This window comes from Solanum verrucosum, unplaced genomic scaffold (assembly GCF_900185275.1).
Source record: "Solanum verrucosum unplaced genomic scaffold, falcon-dt-bn FXZP01000040.1, whole genome shotgun sequence".
Lineage (NCBI taxonomy): Eukaryota > Viridiplantae > Streptophyta > Magnoliopsida > Solanales > Solanaceae > Solanum > Solanum verrucosum.
Window position 1 is genome coordinate 2,328,204 of NW_026020323.1, and position 17,201 is coordinate 2,345,404.

Genomic DNA, 17,201 nt, shown 5'->3' on the forward strand with positions numbered 1-17,201 from the left:
ATACAACAATTTAAATTACTTAAAATTTAACGACTTAAAAATATTTTTTAAATGTATTAAAATTTTGGTTATTTGTCAAAACTCTACATGTGCCACATAAATTGGGACATGGAGAGTCACACATATTTTTTTTTAAATTACATTAAAAGTATTCTATCAATTAACAACATATATTGTTTGAAATTGACGGAAAAAAAACCTATAAATTACAATAATTAACAAAATAAATCTCTTGACTCCAACAAATCTATCAATTAATGCCACATAAATTGGGACATGGCAAATAACATATATTATTAAAAAATTAGGTTCAAAATGTACTATAAAATACAATAATTAACAACTTAATATATTAAAGAGACATATAAAAAATGGTTAATATTTGAAATTCTGCGTGTGCCACATAAATTAGAACAAACAGAGTAATAAATATTATTTTCAAAATTATGTTAAAAAAAAGTATTACAAATCACAATAGCTAAAAATTTAAAATATTTTTAAAATCATATAAAAATTTCAATAACTTCTCAAATTCCATAATATGACATAAATTAAAATAAAAAAATAATATATATTGGGCCCCGTGCTGGCACGGGGTCCTATATCTAGTTTAAATACAAAAGTTGACCCACAAACTTATATTTCTTTAAAACAATCCCACATTATATCTACTAAACATTTATTTCATACTATGTAACTAAAAATTAATAATCACATCATTACTTTTTAAAATTTATTATTCTCACCAACATAAAATTTATTTTTGCTTTCAATTTGGTGAATATAAATGATAAAGTAAGAATTGATTTGGTGCATATAAATACAAACAGATGGAGTAATACTTTTTTGGTTTTTCATAATAAAAAAACTTCTCTTTTGACTAGGTATGAAAATGTTTAAAGCAATTTAATATGAAAAAAGACAAAATTAGTGATGTGTGTTTGATAATCACTACTTCCAATATGTTTGATTTTAACACGAAATTAATGTACTTAAAATGTGCAATTGCACACAAGTGAAACAAGGCATGAACCATATGATATTGACATACAAGTGAAAATTGTCATAACTTGTACAGTGTTACATAATTATTTGTGATAATATCAAAGGAGTGATGAAATATTTCTGGTATATGAGCATGAAAATATAGTTGCGAATGATATTGACCAACAAATGGCTCAAAGTAACAATGTTGGTTCATCTTCTCGGTCATATGATAGAGAAATGCAAGTTCAACGTGAGAAGATTGTCCGTACTATGTGGGAGGATTACATTAAAGATTAGTACACTAAAATTTATGTTCAATTTTTTTTATTGAATTAAAGTTAGATGAAACAATTAATTAAGTGAAAAACAGAGAGTTTTGTAATAATTTATTATGCGATTTTATAAATTTTTGTTTATTTAATAATATTGAATAAACAATTGGGGCTATTTTGAATAGTTTTACAACTTATGAGATTCTTATGTTTATGAGAAAATATACAACCCAAAAATTTCATATCGCATGTCCAAACAAAACTTCATCTTTATCTCATGATTCCATATTATGATATCATATCGTGATTCCATATTGCATGGCCAAACGGGCAATAACTATCAACACCATTGAAGCAATCAAAAACAATATATCTTCAACATTATTCAACATGATAATTCTTTATTCATTTATCTTTTCCTATTTGAGATTTAGAGAAGTATACAATATATTAATTTAATTCAATCTATAAAGTGATATTCTTTTGTTGAATATAATTTTAATCAAAATTTGTAAGAAGATGTGATTGAATTCTATAATCGTATGAATTTTCTTACCTCAATGGTAGACCTCTTGAAGTTAATGCCACCATAAGATGGATCCATCACTAGAAATATATATGAAATAGCTTCTCCCAAAAAATATGTATATTATTTTTAAACTTGGAAAAATGACATACCATTCCTGTATTTTTTATGAATGAGTTTCTTGACATTTTAGTATGGATTTTGACTTTTTTTATAAGAGAAGACCAGAAGCCATTTATGAGGAGGAACAAAATTAAACAACAATCATATCATGGGAATGCTGATTTGCAGCACCAGATAATGTAATCTTGGTATTCCTTCCTACTATAGAATATGTACACATTACACCTCCAATATTAGCTTGAGGGAATAATCAAATAGAACAACAACAACAACATAACCAGTAGCTTTTTCTTGTTGTTACTTGTTATTTTCATATCAAGCAAGAGGACATAAGCTTCCAACTAATTTTCATGGGAGATGGCATTGGTGCTACAAACCGGAGGAGATCTGGTTTTGAGCTATAATCTGAGTGTTTTTTCGTTTTTCGACTGTGAAGCTCAATAAATTTGGCAATATTTGGGAGCACAAGCTCCCTACAATGCAGATGTAACAAAGGGACCTTAGACAAGACACTTCCTTTCTGAACATCCAATCCTTCCGGCCTCTTTAATCTGTAGGGTTTCCCTGTTGTCGGCTCAACATCTACTCTCGGCATCTGCTTCCATTTGCGATGGACAAACCAACCATACTTGTAGTCACCCACAATTGGAGTTCCAAGGGCTTCAGCACAATGAACTCGAAGCTGCAAAGTAACAGAAAACAGAGTAATTTTTCACCTATTCTCTTCCCTTGCCAACAACCAACAACCAGAAATAAAAATATGGCCTTCTCAGTTACAGTTGAGTTGGGCATCCAACACAGAATAGGCACACACAAAATCTCCAGTAGTAAAGCAGCATCTTCCTCACACTTAATGCTGTTGTTTGTATTGGCCATCCTCACTAGTTGAGATGCTTATAATAGTGGAAAAAACTACATGCTAGACATATTACTCATCATAATTCATTAATACTTGCTTTATGGAAGCATCTTCATCAGTTCCTCTTGCTCTCATTTTGGGTTCATCAAGCAAGTTTTTCTACTTGGACCTACTAATGCTCCTAACTTAGGGACTACATTCAGAAAAAAACTTTATGCATCTCTCTACAACTTACATAACCACAAGTTAGAAGAACCACTGGTTTCATAGGGATCGCAACTTAAATACCGATATGCATCTCTCCACAATTTAAAAGCTGAACTGTTTTTTACAGGGATCATAAAAGGAAAAGGTTGAAGGAACCTGATGTTTTCTACTTGTATGAGGGCGCAACTCAATCCATGAGCATCCATTGATCATTGGACCAAGCAGCCTATATTCAGTAACAGCCTCATCAGAAGCTTCTAAACCCGACGGTTGAGCCAACATGACTCTCTCAGTTCTACCATCATCAAGTAGCACCTGCAATCAATGAACAAGCACAACGAACACTCAATGTACTTGACCAAAGCCTGCAAATGTAAGCAAGGAAAATGGAAAACCTTTGTAAGTGGTGCAGAGATCACGCCTTCCTTCTCCTTGGGGGAACCTATTACCAACGCCCAATACCTCTGATATGTTGACCCACATGCATCATTCCATGCCTGAATGACAGTCAGAGCTTTATGCATCACAAAAACTTCTAACTCAACCAGTGAAGTCAAAACAGGTATTCTCACCCACAACAAAGTACCAACCCTCTCTCCCTTGAAGAGGGAACGAAAAAAAAGCCAAACAAAAAATGAAGATGGTGCATAGGTTGTAGCCTAAGTACCTTAGACAGGGACTTGGACTTTTTTGTGTTGCTGAACAATAAATGAAGATGGGAGATACTTTCTTCTGTTCTTCCCATTAAATGAAGGCCACTGCTCTCTCTATCAAGACGATGTACCTTGACAATATATGCAGTAATCACCAAAGCTGAACATAGTTCCAAATTAACATCAACAGCTTAAATATCCAACCCCCACAATTGCTTCTTCACGAGCAAAGTAACTCCTATTTTTTGACTAAACGCACCAGGATATATTCAGAAAAATTAAAAGTAAAGAGATCTTCAACGTTTAATTAATAGCATATTCGCTATGCTTAGCTTACCAGCCTAGGACCCTCGTCATATTCATAAGACAATGCTGCGGCTGCCAAGGCATCCATGCTATTATGCACGGGAAGGTTTCCCTGTAATCAGTCTAATAATCAGAAATGAAAAAAGGCTGAAGAATGTGGTAGTCAAGATCATGCAATAAAGAACACTTAGAAACAAACCTTTAGAGGCAGCTTAGGGGGCTTGTTTAGAACAAGTATGGCGGGATCCTACAATTTGAACAATTAATAAGATACAGGAAACACGAATAACCTTTGGTGCATAGTTCCACCAAACGAACTTAAGAAGCAGAAAAAGTAACCACAGTAGCTGTGTAATCTTTTACCACCAGAAATAGTAGAAATCAAATGTAAAACTTGCAGAGAAGAATCAAATAAACAAACATATACCTTGTAAAATACAAGCCTTTGCAAGTATGCTATTTCATCAGCATTAGGATACAACGTGCCACTAGGTATAACATCATATCGTTTTGAGATTCTTGTTTCAGCAACAGATATGGGTACATGAATTCTTGCACCAACTTCCATGACCTCGGAATGCTTTATCTGTAAATTCACTGTGAAATTGTAAGATAGGGGAATCCATTGGGAGTGTAGGCTTGTAGCACAGGGTCCAAAAACAAATTGAAGAAGCCCCTTGGCTTTTGATGTTTGTATACTTTTAACATCAAAATGAAGTTTATACTGCTAGACTCATACAAGTATCAATACCTTCCTCAACAATCTTGTTTGCCTTTCCTTGCTTGTAAATAACTCATTAAACTCTAACTGCACCTGTAAATAAAGAAAAATAAGATAACTGTTGCTATGTTCATATTCATTACAACAAACTAAAGACAGTATAGCCATTAGACCCTTCAAAAGGGTAAGATAAAGGTTATATTTTAAACGTAGGAGAAGAGGACCAAAACAAATGCACACGTAACAGATTTACTCTACCTTATGAAATAAAATATCTATTCTTGATGTTGTGGTGATAAAATGATATAGTAAAATCAGACCAGATAAGTTAGACACTACTTCTGAACTAGCCATCAGCACATATAAAGACTAAGAACAAGAAAACTGCAAGTTAACATACTATAGGATGATGAATAATATGTCATTGATCAATGTTCAAATGAAATTGTCATTAGTTATCCAAAAACTGACCCTTGTGACTTGCATGTTTAAGTCTCTACATATTGTCACAAGCACTATGCTAACATTAAACATGTAGCAATTTTTTTAGTAGCAGTAATAACAATGGTGTCCAGGCTAGTTTGCACGCACCTCGACTATTTTATAAGCTACCTGCTAGGCTGCTACCTCCCACCAGCACAAGTACCGGTAACTCTGTCCCAACAAGACCTGTGATTTCTAGGTGATTTCTTTCCATCTAGTGATTAAATCACCTAGTGGTTTATCTCTGTTGGGATTTGAACCCTTACTAGTTGTACCAGGAATCCCTAGGAGAGGAATGTAATTTAATAAACACAGAAAACAGAACTACCATGCATTGCTAGGTGGAGATTTTATATAAGAAACATCACAATAACTCACATAGGGGAAGGAATAGATATAAGAATACTTACGAGGCCCTTATTAAAATGGGTTTGGATGACCGAGCCTGGTATCTCATCAAAGTAGTATTTGATCCAGCTAATGGCAGTAACATGACAAGATGGTTGGTCAGGACCGGTGGCCACTTTCTTTCCCGGCAAAGGATGACCAGGAAATGGGGGTAAAGACAATAGCTGGCTAGGTTTTGCACCCTCCTTTTGACGGCCCAAATGTGTAATATTGTTTGACACTCGAATCACAGGTTCACAATGATTTGCTTGTGCAGAATGGCCCACAGATCTAGAGAAGCGCCTGACCAGAAATAGTAAGCAACGACTCTCATCCTTGTTCCACCTCATCACATCCTAGACCTTAGCATCTGGATTATAAGAACATTGAGTTAATCCCAGACAAGAAGAAGTAGAACAACCGCATGAAAACCAAAGGGATGGGACAAACAGAAACGAGACACACAATTATCATGATTAAAATACTGAGCAGGACAGCCAACTCAATACATAGTAAAGTTGGGGGTAGCACCAAGTATTTAGAAACAATTATACAACAATGCCATAAATCTCAGAACACTTTCGTGGGAACCAATATGCTTTTTCCACCTTGCAACTCCATGCCTTAATAGTTTTCCTGGTAGCAACAGGTCATAGCTATAGAGTGTCCCAATTTTCTCTCCGTACTCAACAAGCCAAACGGACAGCAGAACGAACAGCAACTATCTTATACCCAAGAAAAATGTCAAATACTATATTTGCTACATTCTCTAGTTAATTCACTCCCCCACGAGCTCCTTTCCCCCTCCACCAAAACAAAACTAAAAAATGTTATAGCATATTCATGCTCCTGTAGAAATTGAAGAAAGATTATGGCACTGAAAAAATATATTTGCTCTACTACTCATGATAGAAGTTTAAGCACTAAATCCCTTCCTTCGGTGGTTATTTTGCATCTGCAACTGTGCAGAACCATTAACCACAACCTTGATACCTATGCATCTCTTGACTATTTATATGAACTTGGCAGTGGTTTGCTTGAGAATGATCCATATTAATCCATATACTAAACTAAAATACATGAAATGGTAAATTCACTAACTTTTTGGGTAGTAATACAACAGTGAGAACACATATGATTTATCCACATCTACACAAAGAAATGGAAATAATCAATTGAGATTTGTCCTCCATGAAAATATGAGAAGTTCACCTTCTGGGTTGTGCTTCTATAAATGTAAAGTTTCTAACTTCTTTTTATATGAGGAATTGATGGTGGTGTTAGGATCAACTTGCACACACCTCGACTATTTCATCAAGTATTATTATTTCCCGCCAGCATAGTAAATAACAAAAAACATTCTAACTTTATTGAGTATTAATTCAACATTGTATAATTCTTTTGTATCTATATTATACCAAAAATTCTTTGACATGAATACTGCCATCGAGGATGTGTACAAGAAGGCCTTTGGTTAAAAGTGGTGACTAAAATTGTAATTCAAAAGGTTTCAGTAAATACATGCTTAGCATAACAAACCCATACCTTCTCAATATCTTCACAATCAAAAAGATCCTGTCTTCTTTCTAGGTAAAAGCCAAAAGATAATGCTTTAGTCTAAAGTGTTTAACTTTCAAGAAATACAATAATCCATCTCACCAAAACAAAAAGAAAATTTAACTCTCGAGTACAAGGAATTTGGAGACCGAGGAAAAACTTAATAGTAGCAACAACTGCAAACAAAAATCAAGCAGAAAAAGGCCAACATTAAAGTTGTACATCTCGTAAAATTAAACAAATGAAATGCCTACAGGCTTAAAGTGATAACATAAGCCTATCAGCATCATCATTACTCTGTCTTTCAGAACCCTCCGTCTTCCCCTAAATTTCTTATTTGGTTTCGAATTCTAATATTGAACTTGTGGCGATATTCAAATCCATAAGCAAAATTAAGTGGTAAGGCTTTCTTAACGTAGTCCAGAAATAACTGTACTTTCTTTTCGGCAATTTCACAAACACCTTTTATGCAAGTATTGATGTTGTAACTAAATATAACAAACTCCTAATAAATTGTTACTTACCTTGAAAGAGTTGAAACAGATGAAATTTAAGATTAATCATATCTTGAAGGAGCTGAAACCGATGACATTTAAGATTAAACCATGAAAAAAAAAGCAAAAAAGGAAACATGCAATACAGTAGCCTAAAATTTTACACAAAAAAAGCTAAATATTTCATGGAAAATTCAAAACATCTCGAATTAGAAATTAACACAAACTAACATAAAAAGGCCAAATAAAAAAAAAGGAGAAACTTACCTGTAAACTGGGCAAGAAAGAGCAGTATAGTTTATGGAGAAAAAGAGTATTCTTTTAACCCTTAGTGGCCCAGTAATTTGGGTTTGGAACTTTAATGTTAGAGTTCGAAACCCCTTGTCAGCGAAAGCAAGGGCTTGCCTTTTGGATCAAGCTCGTCGTACCAGATTTGCCTAGTACAGACTACTTCTCCTATGTAATTTGCAAGCTATTGTATGGGAGCGGAGAGTTTTACCCGGTGCGCACCCAAAGAATAGCAGCTGCGGATTTTCCTTGTTACGAACCAAAAAAAAAAAAGAAAAAAAAGAGAGTACTCTTTTAAGACTGATTTGTGAAGGAGTAGCAATGTGAAATAAGTAGCAGAAGTGAGGGCCATTAAATAAATTAAAGGGAAAAGGGTAAAAGTGATTCATATATATTTTTACATTTATACAAATAACTCGCATATACTCTTTCTTATTGTTATAAAATGAGTTCACATATATTCAAGTGAAAAAATTAGTTTTAAATTTATTTTTTTGACTTTAAATTTAAAAAAAATTAATGTAGGAGTATATATATATATATATATATATAAAAATATATATATATATGATCCTTCTAGCAAAATTCAAGATATATTTTAATCTTCTCATACAAAAATTATTTTTGACTACTTTCATTATTTCATCAATTATATAGGCATTCATCTATGTGTAATGTGATTGAACGGACTTTTGGAGATTGGAAAAATAGGTTTAGAATACTGAAACAAGGCATGAACCATTATGATATTGATACACAAGTGAAAATTGTCATAGTTTGTGCATTGTTACATAATTATTTGCGAGAATACCACAGGACGGATGAAATATTTATGGTCTATGAGCATGAAAATATAGTTGCGGATGATATTGACCAACAAATGGCTCAAAGTAACAATGTTGGTTCATCTTCTCGGTCACATGATCGAGAAATGCAAGTTCAAGGTGAGGAAATTGTCCGTACTATGTGAGATGATTATATTAAAGACTAGTACACTACAATTTATGTTCAACTTTTTTTATTGAATTAAAGTTTGATGAATTAAAGTTAGATGAAACAGTTACTTATGGAGAACAAATAGTTTTGTAATAATTTATTATCTAATTTTATAAATTTTTGTTTATTTGGTAAGATTGAATAAACAATTGGAGTTATTTTAATAGTTTTACAAATTATGGATTCTTGTGTTTATGAGAAAATATACAACACAAAAATTTCATATATCATGTCCAAACAAAACTTCAATTTCATTTCATAATTACATATTATGATATCATATCATGATTCCATATCATGATTCCATATCATGATACCATATTATATGGTCGAATGTGCCCTTAGTAAAGTAAAGTAAAGAGGAAATATATCATTACCCCATTCAACTATAACACTTTTTTTAAAAAAGACATTTGAACTTTGAAAGGGTCCCAATACCCCCTTATTCTTTTTCAGAGTGGATTAATTATCCCCTAATAATCCTACGTGGCACACAAAGTGTATTTCACTCACCACTAGCGAGTGAGATAAACAAAAAAATATTAATTTATTTATTTTAGCATTTATTTAATTAGAAATATGATTTTCTTTTTACTCTATTTGTTTTACTGTAGTTTTGATAAAAAAAAAAGTTTTATTGTATTTTTGCAATTGGGACCTATCGGCAGTCCGACGAACAAGCTGCAATGCTTGCACTGAAAAATAAATTAGCGGCCATAGGAATTTCCACTCCAAAACTTCAAAGAAAATTGATGAGATTGTTGAAAGAGTAAGAGATGAAAGCGAAGTGAGGTGGTGGAGGAAGATCGGAAAGAAGCGCGACGGCGACGACGAACGACGGAGAGGGAATCACCAGGGGTCATGTTCAAACGAAGTAGAAAATACCCCATCTGAATTAGAGAGAGGCTTTCGATTTTTGCAGATACAACACATCTTGATTTCGAGCAAAAATTACACAAAAAGAAGATTAACCATGGGAGAAAATAGAAGAAATTTTGCTCGTATACATTTGCTTAGCCATTGTTGAGACGTGTTATTGGTGTTATAGCAGTGGCGGCTTTGCGAGAGAATTGCCGCCGCCGGGTAAAGAACGACTATTGCTGTTGAATTTTTTTTGAAGCAGAAAAGATAATTTTTTTTTTTATTTTAAAAATGAATAAGAAATAACATATTTGAAAATAAAATTTTAAAATTAACCTAATTGACACGTGGTAAGTATTAATTGATGCGTGTATACACTTCCCTTGTTATACTTGGGATTGACCGAAAAATGGGATACTTTTACCACTTTTAACAAACAAGGGCTTCCTATACTGTACTAAACAGAATCAGTGGACATAGAGCATGTCCCCCTCCTGACGTTCGTGCTCCCGTCTTTCCCACAGCCATCTTCGGTGGATGCGCGCCCCTTCACTTAAAGGCGGCCAAATCAACCCACTGAGCCAACCTTTTAGATTGAATAAAGTTACTAAGCTAGTCACCTCACCTCTCTTTCTTACCCACCCTTATTAGTAGTAGGCCCGTTGTTTCCTTTTCCTTCCGCACCTTTTCCTCGAAATGAGAAAGAAGATGGTACACTTGAATTGTATTATTTAAGTGCTTATTGCTTGCCAAAAATCCTACTTCTACAATTGGTAGGTCACCGGGTTATTCAAATAAGTCGTTTTATTTAAGGTGTTACTAGGGCCTTTGTAAAGTTTGAGTGTTTTTTTTTAAAGAAATATTATATTGTAGTTGAAGGGGTCATGATGTATTTTCTAAGTAAAAAGTATTCATTTTCTTGTTTGTGATTGGGCACCCGACCCGACACTCTAGTGTCAAAAGTGTAATTTACACCTTCTTTCTCCTCAACAAAGCGCATTAGGTTTCAGACCAAGGAGCTTGATTGCGTTGGACATGGAGGCACCGGCAGAGATGGCGACTGGCAAAGGAGGCAATGAATCAACGAAGAAAACCGTAAGGATATATGTTGGTGGTTTAGGCGAAAGTGTGACGGCTGAGGATTTGACGAAGACATTCTCAACACCACAACTCGGAAAAGTGGAATCTATGGACATCGTTCGAACCAAAGGCCGCAGCTTTGCTTACTTGGATTTACTTCCTTCTTCCGACAAATCTCTACCCAAACTTTTCAGCACGGTATAAAGCTTTCCGTATCTCACTTTGACTGTGCGTGCGCACTATGCTAAATTGTCTGTTTTCATTACATAGATATAAGAATTGGTGCAAATAGCGTGGCATTTCTAGTCTTGGATAAAAGATGAATACATATAGAATGGTAGCCGGTACCTTAGTTGGATAAGGAGGTTAAGAACCTGGATAAAGACTCCTAACTTATTTTGTCATGCATGGAAGTTAAGGTGAAAGAATTCCCTAGGCATTTTAGAGGTCTGGAGTGTAGGAATGCTAGTATATTTTAGAGCTTTTGTGAAGCAAGCAGCCCAACTCTTGTCAGTGAGTGCAGTGTCTCATTGGGTGTTCATTACATTTACACCCCTCCCTTGGGTGCTGCAAGACATTACTGTATATTGTTTATCTGTGGTGGTCATCTGTTCGGCCTTGTAACCATTAGTATCACATAATATCATAGTGTCTCTTTGTTATTAGGATAACTTAATCAATTTGCAGGAAGTGAACAAAGTCTTTCCTTTTAAAATCTACTCCTAAGGTATCACCTCGATGCTTAGTGGTGCTAATCCAATTTGATCTGCAGTATAATGGATGCATGTGGAAAGGTGGGAGGCTTAGAATAGAGAAGGCAAAGGAACACTTTTTTCTTCGTTTGAAACATGAGTGGGAAGAAGATGCTACACTTGCCACTACTTTGACCCATCTTCCTGTTACTGAAGCTGAAAGGACGGACTCCCTGAAAATTCAGAAGAAAGGCTCCAAATTGGATGAAGCTCAGATTCGGATTTACTTCCCAAAGTTAGGAAAGGTAAAGCATTCTTTCCCTGTGCTTGGTTATGATGTGCTTCCCTTGATACAATTATTCTTGGATGACGTATGGCGGGAAAGGTGACTGCATGGTTTACATTTGAATGCTATCTCATTTAGTAAGGCCTATGTTTTTTATTAAGTCAAGAATCATGCTTCTGGAATCTCTTTGTGCAGATAAAACCAGTGTCTCTTAGAGGAACTGGCAAGCATAAATACAGTTTTCAGCGAGTGGAAGTTCCTTCTTTACCTATCCATTTTTGTGATTGTGAAGAGCACTCTGGTACTACTTATACAGACAAGCAAAAATCACTTTGTAATTATGACTCAAAGGATGGTGGAATGGATGAGAAAGAGCTGAACATTATGAATTCAGTGTTGAACAGAATTTTTGAGAGGGAGAGCTACTCTGAGAAAACCCCTAGGGGTTTTAAATTATCTAAGGAAGTTCAAAGCTCAAATGGTACAGTTGATCATTTGCAGAAGGACAAGAATCTAGTCAACCAAGAAATGGGAGATGATGATAACCTCATTCTCAATGTGGTGGCTGGTGCAAATGATAGAATGACTATGGTTAAAGATCCAATCCAGGAAGCAATGACAGCTATTCAGGCTAATGAAGATTTTGTTGACCAAGAAATGGATGATGATGATGACAACCTTATTATCAATGTAGTGACCGGTGCAAAGGATAGAAACACTATGTTCAAAGATCCAACCCTGGAAGCAATTGCAGCTATTCAGGTTCATATTCTGTTATATTCTATTTTTTATTTTGCCTGCTCATGGTATAAGCATCTTAGTTTTCTTTTTCCTTTTTGTGTGTGTCGTGCGAACAGAATTCGCTATCCAAGGAATCACGACTTGCTACAGATAAACAAAAGCAAGGAAAGACGATGCCCTCAAACAGAAAGCGTAAAGCACCTTCAGAGGTTAAAGATGGTGAGGCACATACTTTGCTGTCTAAAGCTGAAGCAAAGCAGAGTTTGGAAGTCACACGAGATAGCCAACTATTAAATAGAAGTGCCAAATTGCCAAAGAAGTCTCCATGGAAAGATCTCGTTAGTGGTAGTGATGGTGCTACATTCAGTGTATTGGATATTTTGCCGAGTGCTATTCCTGGTAAAGAGATTCAGTCTGGCTCTGATGGTGTTAGTGAGTTCTCCTCTGACGAAAAAGATGAAGTAACAAATGATGAGAAAGTATCAGATCACCTTGAAGAGCTGGATAAAGTTGAATCTGAAGATGAAGTATCAAACGATGAGGAAGTATCAGATCAGCACGAAGAGCTGGATAAAGTTGAATTTGAAGATGAAGTATCAAATGATGAGAAAGTATTAGATCAGCATGAAGAGCTGGATAAAGTTGAATCTGAAGATGAAGTATCAAATGATGAGAAAGTATCAGATCAGCATGAAGAGCTGGATAAAGTTGAATATGAAGAGAAATTATCAGATCAGCATGAGGAGCTGGATAAAATTGCCACTGACAATTTAGATGCCCCTGTAGATATTTATGTCAGAGGTGCTGCATGGCGACAAAAATCTTCATGGACAGAATTGGTTCGTGATACCACCAGAAGTTCTTTCAGCATTTCACAAATTTTGCCTGGTCTAAGTCTTCCAAAACCAGAGTTGCCAGTGATGGGAGAGACCGGAAAAGCACAAAAATCTAACAGCACGGATAAAAGTGATTCCCAAGATGTTTCTGTAGAGGAGCAGAATAATGTTCATTTCAGTAAAGAGCTTCCAGTGCTGGACGACTATCAGCAGAAAGAAACAATGAAGAATGAAGCCAGTGCTCCAACTCCCGAAAAGGAACACGTATCTGCATCAAAACAAGCACTTGTAGTAGATACCAACTACAACGACACTTGTTCTTTCATGAAGAGTGCTGCTTCAATGAAGGAGTGGACGAAAACAAAAGCAGCACTAAGTGGGTCATTCAAGAAGAAGACTAATGAGAAAAAATAGTGGATACTTCAGAATAGCTTCATGTAAGATATGACGGCTTCAAGTTACATGGATGATGCAATTCCCTTTTCATTTAGGTGCATAATTCTTATTTCAGAATCAGTTGTGCCATTCTTGAATCTGTAGTTTTCCATTTGAAGTTTATACATGGACATCCTTATGTTTGTAGCCCTGTGTTGTAAGGTGGTAGGCTTACTTGCAAAGTTGTAACTGAACATGCTTTGAATTTGAAAACCAGAAATTGGTATTGTTATACACAACCTTGACTGTCCACAACCAAAACAAATGCATTTTTCTCTCAATTTTGTCTTTTCGTATCGCTACTTTTCTTGACATAATACATCATTTTATTTTTACTTCAGTTGACATTTATGTCCTCCAACTTTGGGTATGCACAATTAAATTTAACTTGTATAAAGTTGAATAGGTAGATATATGGGCCCTACATGACAATTCGTGTATGATACACTCCAACTGATTTGTATTATGCGAGGTAGGATGCATATTACGTAATGTAGGATGCGTGTGTTTACTGATTCAACTTTATACAAGTTTAACTTCTCCCATATTTGCTTGATCCTGGTGGGTTCTTCTTGCTTCTACTAACAAAGCCAATTTACCTACTGTTTGTTGGTGTTGAAACGTATGATTCGTAGCGCTAATTATTTTTTAAAGTTCTAAATCATAGTTTTAATATTTTTTTGATAACCAAATCATAATTTTTATATTTTATTATTATAATTTCTCAAGAATTTTAAAAATTCTCGTAATACAATATTTCATATGAAATGTTCTTAGAAGACAATCTTTTTGTGTTCTCAGCGTCAACGATGCGTTAAATTTGATTAAATATGGAATACAAGAATCAAATTACGCTTTAGTTATGAAAAAAAAAAGGAAAAAAGAAAATTAGACTACACAGAGTTTATCAAACGTATATTACTGTGTTTACCTAATAACTACTCCATTAAAGGAAATTTTTTATTTTTGTAATTTTAAATTAAAAATATATAAAATGTACAAAATTATTTTTTGATTTCGTAAATATATCACCTTCAAATAGCATGACATAATTTCCCGGCAAAAGTCATGTGACATGGAGCTACTTGTCCAATCACCTTGAAAACAATATTTGATCCACCATAAGTCATCAATTTCAAAATTTCTTTTCTACTATATTAGAAGAGTGGGTTAAAGCTAACATGTGTGCTTATGGGAATATGTTTAATTGATTATGGGCATTTTTGTCATTTCATTTGTTATCCTTTCTCCATTTCATTCCTTGCCTCTTTCACCGACCTTCATCATATTCCCCTCTTCTACTACATCAAAACAAAAATTGGGCAGTTTTCTTTCATCACAAGGATATTGCTGCAATCTTAAGGTACTATTAGTTTACCTACTGATCACTGAAGAACAGAAGAAAGTCTAGTATAGAAAAGAGAGAATCTTCATATCTGGAAGAGAAAAAATGTACAATACATGAACTGAAAGGAAATCAATGAATTAACTACAAGTTGTTCCTTATATACAATTTCTACACTAATCATCTACTGACAGCTGTACGTCTTCTAACTACTTAATTGAACTGACTAACAACTAACAGAATTTGTTACATAACTAACTTTTGGTAAACCACATTTAAGCTTAGCTAAGTCACAACTCCAGTTCCATCACTCCCCCTCAAGCTGGCAGGTACAAAAACATTCAAAATTCCCAGCTTGGATACTAAGTATTCATGTTGTGCTCTAAACAACCCTTTAGTCATAATGTCTGCTTGTTGCTCCTGTGTTATTAGGTATAATGGTTTGATCAGTCCCTTTTGAATCTTTTCTCTTATAAAATGACAATCTATCTTAATATATTTAGTCCTTTCATGATATACTGGATTTGCAGCTATCTGCAATGCTGCTTGGCTGTCACAAAACAGGTCAACTGGCATTTTCAGTTCTTCTCCCAACTCTTTGAATAATGCTGCAAGCCAAACCAGTTCTGATACAGTGGAGGCCATACTCCTGTACTCTGATTCTGCTGAACTTCTGGATATGGTTGCCTGCTTTTTTGATCTCCATGCTTTATCACAAAACCTGTCACAGATCTCCTTGTGTTTGGGCATGCTGCCCAATCTGCATCACAATATACTACCAGCTTGTTTTCTTTCTTGCTGCTCATCAGTATTCCCACAGTAGGTTCCCTTTTCACATATCTGACAACTTTAATAGCTGCTTCCATTTGAGACTTATTTGGATTTTGTAAAAACTGACTTAATGTTTGCACTGCAAAGCTGATATCTAGCCTTGTCATTGTTAAGTACAACAATCTCCCAATCAACCTCTGGTAGGATCCTATATCTGTTAAGGTGTGATCACCTGTCACTCCCCCTGCCTTGTCTACTTCTGCTATTGTTAGTTTCATATTAGGATCCAGTGGTGTCCAGGATGGTTTGGCACCAGTTAACCCCAATTCTTCTATTAGTTCTAGAGCATACTTCCTCTGATTCATTAGAATCCCTTTGGATAATCTGTTGAATTTAATTCCTAAGAAAAAACCTCAGTTGTCCAAGGTCTTTAATCTTGAACTTGACATGTAGTTATTCCTTGGTCTGTTCAATCAACCATAGATCATTACCAACTACTAACATATCATCGACATATGCCAACACAACTACAATATGTTCATTGTGCCTTTTGGTAAATAGAGAATGATCCAAGCTGCTCTGTATGAAACCAGAATGTACCAATGCATAAGTGAGCTTCACATTCCACTATCTACTGGCTTGTTTAAGGCTATACAAGGATTTGTCTAGCCTACATACCAGCCCTGACTTCTCCCCCTGGCTAGAAAATCCTTCAGGAAGGGTCATATACATTTCATCAAATAAGTCACCTTGCAAAAAAGCATTATAAACATCTAGTTGATGGATATGCCATCCAGAAGCTACAACAATGGACAATACACTTCGCACAGTAACAATCTTAACAACTGGAGAAAAAGTGTCCTGATAGTCCAGACCAGCCTTTTGGTTATATCCCTTTGCAACTAGTCTTGCCTTATACCTCTCGATATCCCCATTTTCCTTGAACTTCACCTTATACACCCATCGACAACCAATGGGAACCTTCCCATGAGGCAAAGCCACCAACTTCCAAGTATGATTATCCTCAAGAGCTTGTATCTCTTCCTGCATAGCCTTGATCCAGTTGGGATCTTTGCAAGCTTCATGATAAGATTGAGGCTCAGTAATGCAAGAAAAAGCTTTGATATAGGATTGATAAGGTTTCGATAAATGAGCATAACTCAGGTGTTGTGAAAGGGATAAAGAGTGGAGGCAGTAGCATTAACAACAAAGTCATTCATCCAGCTTGGATGCTTCTTTGGTCTAGTAGAATGCCTAACATCTCCAGATGATGGAATAGGATCTGTAGGTGCAGT

General features: G+C 35.1%; 2 protein-coding genes across 4 annotated transcripts; one reads left to right on the plus strand and one right to left on the minus strand.

The window, feature by feature from the left end:
* Positions 1-2,186: 2,186 nt before the first annotated feature.
* On the minus strand, positions 2,187-7,887 carry LOC125835450 (RNA pseudouridine synthase 3, mitochondrial). 2 transcript variants are annotated; one of them, XM_049514576.1, is made up of 10 exons: positions 7,843-7,887; positions 5,548-5,894; positions 4,685-4,747; positions 4,361-4,519; positions 4,133-4,180; positions 3,965-4,045; positions 3,642-3,758; positions 3,370-3,471; positions 3,131-3,289; positions 2,187-2,590 (listed from the first exon to the last, which is right to left on the minus strand). In XM_049514576.1, the coding sequence occupies exons 2-10, from the start codon at positions 5,872-5,874 to the stop codon at positions 2,219-2,221; spliced, it is 1,428 nt and encodes a 475-aa protein (XP_049370533.1). In that variant the 5' UTR covers positions 5,875-5,894; positions 7,843-7,887; the 3' UTR covers positions 2,187-2,218. The 2 variants fall into 2 exon arrangements, with proteins under 2 accessions (XP_049370533.1, XP_049370532.1); XM_049514575.1 differs by lacking the exon at positions 7,843-7,887 and adding an exon at positions 6,737-6,771.
* A 2,823-nt stretch (positions 7,888-10,710) lies between these two features.
* On the plus strand, positions 10,711-14,010 carry LOC125835420 (protein REPRESSOR OF SILENCING 3). 2 transcript variants are annotated; one of them, XM_049514546.1, is made up of 4 exons: positions 10,711-10,998; positions 11,573-11,797; positions 11,974-12,540; positions 12,651-14,010. In XM_049514546.1, exons 1-4 carry the CDS (start codon positions 10,756-10,758, stop codon positions 13,767-13,769), a joined length of 2,154 nt encoding a protein of 717 aa, XP_049370503.1. In that variant the 5' UTR covers positions 10,711-10,755; the 3' UTR covers positions 13,770-14,010. The 2 variants fall into 2 exon arrangements, with proteins under 2 accessions (XP_049370503.1, XP_049370502.1); XM_049514545.1 differs by having other exon boundaries at positions 10,712-10,998; positions 12,636-14,010.
* The last annotated feature ends 3,191 nt before the right edge of the window (positions 14,011-17,201 follow it).